Consider the following 10,403-nt stretch of genomic DNA (forward strand, 5'->3'; position numbering starts at 1 on the left):
GTTAGGTAACTGTTACGGTTTGTGTCTAGTTGTCCCCCCAAAAGCCTCATGCTGTCATGAGGCAGGGACTTCTAGAGTTTGAGATTAACTCATGATCCACTGGGATTATGGGTTTTAGTACTAGTGGGATTATGGGTGTGAGTACTACACCCAGCCTGGGACAGATAGACTGAATGAAATTTAAGGGAGACTCTGAGTGGCTCTTGCCATGGAGTGTTCCCTGCCCTTGCTTTGATACCTCAGTAAATATGCACCCCCACAGAGAAGATTTTGGTTTTAGCTCCAGAGAATCTCAAATTTTGTGAGAGGAATTTGATCCTCCTGCAGCCCTGAAATCACTCTATTTGTCTCTTCTATTTAGTTTTGCTGTTCGCTTCTTTGGGAGATTGAAGACCTCATTAGTGCAATAACTAAGGGACTAAGTCAACTCAGTATATTTCTTGATTACTCATATATCTAGATGCACACACAGGAGCCCCCCAGCCCCCAATTCAGGCAGGATATAGAGAATGGCTGTGCCGTGAACGCGTGGGGACATTCTGCTTTAAGAAAGCTGAGTCTTAGGTGCAGATGGAAAGTTGGTACCTTGGAGGGTATCGTATAAGGCTTGTTGCTGCTACTCCTCTCTTTTGCTCTCTGCCTCTGCCATGAACTGCTGCTCTCTGCCATGTGCTGCTCAGCCTTGGTACCAGCTGAGTATGGACTGAATGAACCTTTCCTTCCTTCATTGTGGGTGTCGGATATTTGTCCCAGCAACGAGAGAAGAAGAGTAACCAAGACAGTAACCAAACAAACTGTGGCAGTAGAAACAGTTCTAATAACTTCCTACCAGGACATTCTCAATGGATAACAGTACCATTAAACCTTGGGAACCTCAGCTTTATACATAATTATGACTAAACTTAGGGACTTCAGAACTTTTCATCCAGCTTCTATAGCATGGTAATTCAGTTAAAATTCATTGTTGACCTGATGGAATTGGAGTAGTCTCTTCCTGTCTGATCTGACTTCCGTGTTACTGATGGGGCCCCGAGGTGCAAAGCAAAGGAGCAAGGTTCCTACAGTAATGGATGGACAGGGAAGCCAGACACAGAAAGTGCTGCCATCTTCAAAGCACTTCAGAACACACAGGACAGTTTTAACCTTGCAGTGCTTTTACATGGGACAGGCATGATAATCTTTAACAAAAACCATTAGAAATGCTTTGTGTTCCGAGAAGCCAATGCACTGTGCTATTGCTTTATTTTTCATCCACCTTATTTGTCCATTTTGGTGATAGGAAAATACTTATACAGCACTTTTTAATCTTACAAAGCTCTTTTTTTGTTTTTTCATTTGGAGACAGGGTCTTGGTGTATAGTTCAGGCTGGCCTTGAGCTCACTCTGTAGCCCAGGATGGCCTTGAACTCTCAGCAGTCCTCCTGCCTCAGCCTCCCGAGTGTTAGATTAGGCATGCCTGGCTTACAAAGCATTTGTATATTGTAAATTCTCACTTGAGTCTCAGGACAGCCTTTCCAGGTAGGGAAAGAACACTGTAATAGACAAGACTAAGACTAAAGAAGATTTAGTAATATGATCAAGCATGTAAATAGCAGAGTTAGATTTGAGTGCAGCCTTCTGACCCTGAAAACCTGTCCCTTTCTACTCATAGAGTTTTATATAACTACATCTAACACTATACAGCCATGTAACTTTGCATATAGCTAAAAGTTATTTCAGAATTTTCTTTTAAGTCAGATTATTGGTATGACATCCCGCTATTGAAAGGAGGTCTCTCTGGTCATCCCTTTTGTTATGAAGATAATGATGTATTAAGTTAATAGTAGCAGCCTTGTGTTAAATGTCTGCCATGGGTCAGGCAGCGTGATAGTTACTTGTGATGCCTGATGCTTAAGATCAGTAAAGCATTTTATAAGTGAAGCTTTGCAGCCAATCCAGTAATTTACGTTTGCCTCCAAAGTACCAACTTTCCATCTGCACTTAAGATTCAGGTTTCTTAAAGCAGAATGTCCCCACGTGTTCACGGCACAGCCATTTTCTATATCCTGCCTGCTGGAGGGCTCCTGTGTATGCATCTAGATATATGAGTAATCAAGAAATATATTGAGTTGACTTTGTCCCTTAGTTATTGCACTAATGAGGTCTCCAATCTCCCAAAGGAGTGAGCAGCGAAACTAAATAGAAGAAACAAATGGAGTGATTTCAGGGCTGCAGGAGGATCAAATCCCTCTCACAGAATTTGAGATTCTCTGGAGCTAAAACCAAAATCTTCTCTGTGGGGGTGCATATTTTCTGAGCTATCAGAACAAGGGCAGGGAACACTCCAGGGCAAGAGCCACTTAAGGACTTCCCCGTAAGGCATTATATTAATTTAGAGAGCTCTAACTCCTGCAAGGTCTCCTCCCCAGTGAGCCGCCTGAGGCTCCAAATCTTTATCTAGTTGGGGTGGGAGCCAGGTGTCCCCAGGTGTGGCCTTGTCTTATCGTTTGAGGCCTGGCAGCTTCACCACCACCGCAGGCCCCAGCAGTGAGTAGTGACTCAGAGGTTCACTTACTGTGAGCCGGCGCCCACCCCCAGACAGGGGGCTTCAGCCTGGGACAGACTCACAGTGAACACGGAAGCCAGATGATTAGTTTATGTCCTGCTCAGGGCTGCTTTTTAGTGGTCTCCATCAAAAACACAGTACTAGGAGCTGGAGAGATGGCTCAGTAGAAGAGCCTGAGTTCAATCCATGGTTCCACAAAAAAAAAAAAAAAAAGTACTACTATTATTTCAGAAGTCCATGAAGATTAAGAAAGAAGGCAGGAAGGAAAGTCAGTGACTGTGTATGCCTGTAGGGTCGCTGCACGGCAAGGTCAGATGTTCTTCGTTGTAATAATATTAAGTACTAATGTACGCTTTTAGCAGAATCAAAGCACCCACCACCTTAAAATATTTAGGAAGTTTGTCCAAGTTTATAACACTAAATTATCCTCTATTATTCATACTGAGTGTGTGAAATTCATTTTGTAGCAAATGACATATCACAGGATTTGTTCAAATAGTGTTTTCAGTATATGAATGTAAATAATCATAGATAAAAATGTACTTAGCTGTGTTTTCAAATAAGTAAACCTCCCCCCTTTATTTAAGATGTTGAAGGTAGGCATCAATTTGCCTGCTTTTCCTGATCTACCTGTTATTTTGTTGTGGTGATTCATTCCGTTATATCTCAGAAGGATTCAGAGTGTTCAAAATTATTTTGACAGCCATGACCTATATCACTGACCCCTTCCTTGGCCAGTGACTCAGGATAGAGTTCATGGCTAATTATAAGTTACTGATCAATCTTTTTGATATTCCAAGCTATAATAGAAAAAATTAGCCACTTTTATGTTTTTATGAAGGCCATGGAATAAAGGTATCCAAAGATTTAAAAATAAATAAATAAATAATCTTCTAAAACTTTTCTCTAAATTCCATAATTAATAGACTCAGTCTATTTTTTAATTTAAATATAATTTCAGTCTGTTTTTTAAAAGTTTTTTTTATTTGTGTGTGTGTGTGTGTGGCCAGTTCAGCCCACCAGGGGGCGGGGCAGGCTGGCATGTGGTGCTGGGGGATTGAACCGCGGTCCCTGTGCTTTGCTAAGCTTGTTCTAAATAGGTGCTTTAGACCACTGAGCCATCTCACCAGCCCCTTTAGTCTGTTTTTAATACTAAAACATTATGTTTTGCCTTTGTGGGCACTTTCCCTCTTAGCATGATCTTCGCGACTGTACTGTGGAGACTGGCCCAGGCCTCCTTCTCAGAGGCCTCTCTCTGTCTGGAGCTGCCCTGCAGAGCTGTGGTCTGAGCTGGCCACAGGGGTACGGGGAAGCCCAGCACGGTGAGCTCCGTGTTGCCCACACACTTGGGGAAATGGACGAGACTAGTGGCTGGGGAGCTGAGGGGCAGGTTCTCCACTGGCTTGTGTCTCCCCTCAGACATGAGGCCTCCAACCTCCCGGGGCCCCACTGTGTATTGAGTGGTGAAAGAAAAAATGAACCAGACTCTCAAGTTTGACTTTATAGTACGTATCTTGAATGCACAGTTTCCATTTGGAGCATTCTAGGAGGCAGAAGGAGGAGGATGCCAAGCTCAAGCCCAGCCTGGGCAACTTGGCAAATGAGCAAGATTCTGTCTCACAGTTTAAAAAGCTGGGGCTGTCGCTCTGTGCAAAGGCTGTGGATTCAGTAACCAGGCATAATTTATCAAGTGGTATCATTTATTCAATTATTTAACTATTACTCTAATGCCTTCTTACTGTCTTTTTGCCTAGGTCGAACTGGAAGGTACACCCTTATAGAAAAATGGAGAGACACTGAAAGACACTTGGCACCTCATGAAAATCCTATCATCTCCCTAAACAAATGGGGGCAGTATGCCAGTGACGTGCAGCTCATCCTGCGCCGCACGGGGCCATCGCTCAGTGAGCGGCCCACCTCGGATAGTGTGGCTCGGATTCCCGAAAGAACTCTGTACAGGCAGAGTCTGCCCCCCTTAGCCAAGCTGAGGCCACAGGTAGACAAGTCAATCAAGAGGAGAGAACCTAAGAGGAAGTCACTGACCTTCACAGGAGGTGCCAAAGGGTTAATGGACATTTTCGGAAAAGGCAAAGAAACTGAATTTAAGCAGAAGATGCTAAATAACTGCAAAACCACAGCAGATGAGTTGAAGAAACTGATCCGTTTGCAGACAGAAAAGCTTCAATCCATTGAGAAGCAGCTGGAATCTAATGAAATAGAAATACAATTTTGGGAACAAAAATATAATTCTAACCTTGAAGAAGAAATCGTCCGCCTAGAGCAAAAGATCAAAAGAAACGATGTAGAAATTGAGGAGGAAGAATTTTGGGAAAATGAATTGCAGATTGAACAGGAAAATGAAAAGCAGCTGAAGGATCAACTTCAGGAAATACGGCAGAAAATCACGGAGTGTGAGAGCAGGTTGAAGGACTACCTGGCCCAGATCCAGGCCATGGAAAGCGGCCTGGAAGCTGAGAAGCTGCAGCGGGAGGTGCAGGAGGCGCAAGTGAACGAGGAGGAGGTGAAGGGGAAGATCGGGAAGGTCAGGGGGGAGATCGACATCCAAGGCCAGCACAGCCTGAGGCTGGAGAATGGGATTAAAGCTGTGGAAAGGTCTCTGGGACAGGCCACCAAGCGGCTACAGGTAGGCGCATTGTTATAAAGAGGGAAGTTCTTGGATGTTAAAAAATTAACATACTCTTAAAATCTTCTTTCATGATTATGTCTCTAAGTTTTAAAGGCTTTAAATTCTCTGTATTGAAAGAATTAAAAACCTAGGTCAATTTAAAAGTCTTATGGTTTTACTTCCTATACTTCCGTTTTTATACTTTTCTGTTGGATGGGTAAGACCAAGATAAAGCAAGACCTGTGCAACAAGAGTTTAGCTTTTGGATCTGATAAGGTCAGTCAAATCCCCTCAGGATTTATTTATCCTGAGATCCTGTACCTCAGATTGTAGAACCTTTGTCAGTGTCAGCCATGTGGATGAGTCACGGCCATTGCTTGGCCAATGTGCTCTCTGTGACAGCCTGAAAGAATGCTTTCTCTCCATGGGACTCTCCCCAGGCACACCCTACATCATCAATCACCCTCCTCTTTGGCCCCATAATCTCCCTGATCAGAAAATTTGGGACACAACTGAGCTACATGTCGCTATAAGTTCTCATCTGTCCTGAGTCTTAATTGACCTTGGAAGGCTAGGGCCAAAATGTTGGCTTTCCTTGCAGCCCTCCTTTTTCTCCAATTTTTGGTCTGCAAACTTAGGTTGCCAAGCCTCCAGAAGAGAAGCTCATTGTTATTACCATACAGCCTAGGCTGTTAAGCTTAACCTCACTATCTGTCTGAATATCAAACATTTGAGGCATAACATGGAATAGCCATGCTGTTATGTTGAGCTGTAGGGGACTCAGGTCAACAATATGTGACATTGCCAGTCAAGCAGAAGACCCAATACTATTATGGACTACTGGACTCTTTTGGAATATTTTGCTGAGTTAACACACCTATAATATTCAAATGACAGAACTAAACAAAAAAGGGGATAGAGATGAATGTCCATTTTGTATCTGTGTATTCAAAATGGTTAAGATAGATATATAGTTACATTCTCTTAATGAATAGAGGGATTTGTTGTAATAGTGTTTGTAAATACGATATCATGTCTGCATCTTGTACAGCAAACAACCACAAGGAAGAGAGTATGCAATGTGTTAATTATTAAAACTGTCCTACCAATTTGGTTTGAAACTGTCTCATTGCTATTTGTTTCTCAGTAAAATTATGGAGAAAAAAAATAAAATAAATGTCTTACGGAACCCCTGTGATGTAAAAGAGACAGAGCTTACCCATGAGGCCAGACCCAGATGGTAGGAACGCCGCACTCATTCCTCCCTGCGGAAGCGGCCTGGTAGCTGTGCCATGTGGGTGAGCCAGCTGGAAGGAGGGGCAGAGCCTCCGAGCTGGAGAGCTCCCCATCGGTCAGGGAGTGCCTCTGACTCCTTCCGGACACTGAAGCCAGGAGGGACTGTCACCGATTGGTGGCCAAGACTAACTGTTACCTGTCTCTGTCTACGTCACTGCTGTCACCCTGATTTCGGCCCCAAGATGAGGCCTCTTCCCTCCTCTCCTCTCTGTGATACCCTGCTTTGCTCTCCTGAGGAGAAGGGCACAAAGGATCCTCTCCAGTCTTCCCCTCTCCCGGACATGTTTCCCCACTTAGACCCTGGTCACTTATTTTTCTTCTTACCCATTCTTGAAGACATTGTGATTGTATAAAGTCATCTCCAAATGAATGATGAGGTAAGAAACAGGCACAGTTGATTATAACACGGCTATCTAAATAGTCAATAAGTTAGCTTAAAATATTCGATAATTTTACAGTTCTGTGTTTAATCACAGCCACGTTTCAGGGTCTCGGTCACACATGCGGCTGGCTGTGGTGCCGGACAGCACAGATGTCAAAGGCTTCCTTCACGGCCGCGAGTCCTGTTGGACTGCGCTCAGTGGCAGCCCACACTCAGCCCAGTGCAGGACAGGAAGCCTCGGGCACGCTGTCCGTCAAGAGTCTGCACCCTGAGACCCCTGGTCTTACCTGGGCACACTGAAACTGAGAGGCTGCTGTAGCGCCAGCACAGACAGGCCCACGGCCGGAGGCGCTCACGTGGCTTCAGGATTTGCCAGGGGCGCCTTTCTCTGCTGCTCGCTGTAATGTAAGGTAAAGTGAGTAGTAAAACTACCGCCAGAATTTTGAAAATCAGGAACTGCTCATGCAGCAGAAAGTTGTTAGTCTCTCATTACCAGTGTGTTACTACCGGGTTTCACTTCGACATTTAAGAAGAAATGCATTGGAAATTATACTGCCCTTGACATTATTTACTTGAGACACTAATTTGCATTAATCATTACTAGTAAATCCCACCACCCATTGGGAAGTGTCTAGTAATCAAATCACTAACACATCACTAAGTACACCCTTTAGTCAGAGAAATTGCATTTCTTTTCTTTTTCTTTTTTTTTTTTTTTTCTTCTTTTTTTTTCCCCCACTACTAGATTGGACTCATAGTGATCTGCCTGTTTACAGCCTCCCAAGAGTTTAGATTATAGGCGTGTGCCCTCACACCCAGTCTTAATCGCCATCTTTGCGCGCCCTGGGAGCGGAGTCTGCACAGTAGGTCCAGGGATGCAACCCTGGGCCCCTGGGCCTGCCTGCAGGCACTTCAATCCGCTGAGCTCTTTGGCCAGCCCTTACTTCTTCAGCTTTTTTTTTTTTTTTTGTAATGTTTTTATTTTATTGGTACCTTTTAGATATACATGATAATGTTCATCACAGGGAATTTGTACCCAAAGATGACAAATCTTGCTGCTTCTCTTTTGTTCTGTTCTGCTCCTGCTCCTTTTCAACCTTCTTCCCCTCCTTATTTACAAAAGCTTTGTTTCCATTTTTTTCACATGTTGTTTTCTTGTTTCTTTGAATTTTCCCATCTTCCCCCCTTCTTTATTCCCCTTTTCATTTGATTTTTTTTTTCCTTTTTTTTTCAGAACCTGGAATTGAACTCAGGCCCTTGCACTTGCCAGGGAAGTGCTTATTCCACTGAGCCATCTCCCTGGCCGCAAAAATAACATTTTTTTTTAGGGAAGGTTCTACTGGGTGTTCAGAGTCTCACAACTAGATCAGACTCGTAGTGATTCACCTGTTTACAGCCTCCCAAGAGCTGGGATTACGAGCAAGCTAGCTAGCAAGCGAGCATCACCATGCCCAGTCTCGCCCAGTCTCAATTGCTGTCTCAGAGCGCCCTGGGGGCAGGGCTGGCACGGCAGGCCTAGGGAGCAAATTTCTGGCCCCTGCGCCTGCTTGCAGGCGCTTTAATCCGCTGAACTATTTGACCGGCTCATTTGAATATTTTCTGCCCATTTCCCGATATCTATTATACATTTTCAGTTTTTCACACCAGAGAAATAGTGCAGTATTTGAACATATGTGTCTGATTTATATCACTTAAGAGTGTGGTCTCAAGGTGTAGCAGTTTATCTAGCAATGTCTCAAGTTTCTCCTTTATAGCAGAGTAGTATTATTGCATTTAAAAAATAAAATAAAATCCACATCTTTGTCCATTCAGCAGTTGACATTTGGGCTGTTTCCCAGATTGAACTGTTACGAGCTACACTATACATATGGGTGTGCAGACATCAGCATGGTATGCTGCCTTTAATTCTTTCAGGAAGATGCCAAGGGGAATACCTGGGTCGAATGGGGCCTCTAATTTTTAGGTTTTCTGATAAATCTCCACACTGATTTCCAGGGTGGTTGCACCAGTCTGCGCTCGACCAACAGTGGAGGGCAGAATCCTTCTTTCCCTCAGCCCCTCTGCATTTGTTACTGCTAGAGTTCCTCATCATAGCCATTCTTTCTGGAGTGGGGTAGAATCTCAGCATTCTTTAATTTGCATCTCTTGAATGACCAGTGATGTTGCACATTATTCATTTTATTTGCCATCTCTACTTCCGCTGAGAAGTGGCTGATCATTTCAGATCCCCATTTTTGGTCTGGGTCTTTAAATTTGGGGTCCTGATTTTTTGGGTTCTTTATGTAGTCTAGATATAAATCCTCTGTCTGAGAAACAGCTGGACATTTTTTCCCCACTCTGCATTGTATCTTCCCTCCATTAGTGGTGTCTTTTCCTGTGCAAAAGCTTTTTGTAAGGAGAGATCCCAGTTGTTGATTCTCTGTGGTACTTCCTGTGCAATCAGGTTTTCTTTTTTCATAAAGTCTTTGCCTATACCAGTGTCTTCAAGAGTTCTTCCTATTCTCTCTGACGGCAGATTAAGTGTTTCTGTCTTAATATTTAGATCTTTTGATCCATTTCAATTTTAGTCTAGTGCATGGTAAAATATATGGGTGTATGGGGCTGGTTAGATCGCTCAGCAGTCCAAGCACCTGCCTGGCAAGCACAAGGACCTGGGTTGATCCCCGGTACCACATGCCATGCTGGCCCCGTGCTGAGCCGGCCACTGAAACTAGGCATGGTGATGCACACCTATAGTCCCAGTACTGGGGAGGCTGAGACAGGAGGATCATTATGCATCCAAGCTGTGTAATGAGACCCTGTACCAACTAATAAAATAAATAAAAAGATAGTCTAGTTTTAATCTTCGGCACATAGAAAGCCAATTTTTAAGCACTGCTTATTAAAGAGGAAATCTTTCCTTCAGTGAAGATGTTTGGCTCCTTTATCAAAGACCAGGTGGCTGAGTATGGTTGGGGTTGTTTCTGCATCTCCTAATCTGTTCCGTTGATCCCTGGGTCTGTTTTTGGCCAGTACCATGCTTTTGTCACAGTGACTTTGTAGTATAATTTCAAGTCAAGGGTGCCTTCAGCCTTGCCTTTGTTGCTCAGGAAGCTGTTCTTTAATTTCCATCTGCTACTCTGCCTGGGAAATTTTCATTACTCTACGCACAGAGTTTTTTTAAATTCCTTTGTGCTATCTCCTGCTTTTTCATTAACTCCAGTCAGTCTTGTCATTCTTCTTCCCATTATCTAGCAGAATGAAGAAATAATGGGAACTTAAGAAACCCAATGAAAGCAGTCATGGGGGGGCCAGGAAAATAGCTCAGTAGAATAAGCACTTGCCTGGCAAGCTCAAGGGCCTGAGTTCAATCCCCAGTTCTGAAAGAAAAAAGAAAAAAAAAAAAAAAGCAGTCCTGTAAGAGAGAAATTTTTAGCAGTGAAATCACATATCAGAAACAGTGAGGCAGATAAACAACCTAATGTTGAACCTCAAGCTTCTAGATAAAGAAGAGCAAGTCAAGCCCGAAGCTCATGAGGGTGGAAGTTCTAAAGGTCAGAGCAAAAACTAATGCA

At 43.5% G+C, this 10,403-nt stretch overlaps 1 protein-coding gene across 1 annotated transcript in view; it reads left to right on the forward strand.

Moving 5' to 3' along the window:
- Rassf8 (Ras association domain family member 8) overlaps nucleotides 1–10,403 on the forward strand; it is a 146,908-nt gene that overhangs the window by 126,024 nt on the left and 10,481 nt on the right. The window contains exon 4 of the mRNA XM_023718937.1: nucleotides 4,300–5,204. Within this exon, the coding sequence (XP_023574705.1) occupies nucleotides 4,300–5,204 (905 nt within the window). The remainder of the gene's footprint in view (nucleotides 1–4,299; nucleotides 5,205–10,403) is intronic.

This window comes from Octodon degus, unplaced genomic scaffold (assembly GCF_000260255.1).
Source record: "Octodon degus isolate 3935 unplaced genomic scaffold, OctDeg1.0 scaffold00064, whole genome shotgun sequence".
Taxonomy (NCBI): domain Eukaryota; kingdom Metazoa; phylum Chordata; class Mammalia; order Rodentia; family Octodontidae; genus Octodon; species Octodon degus.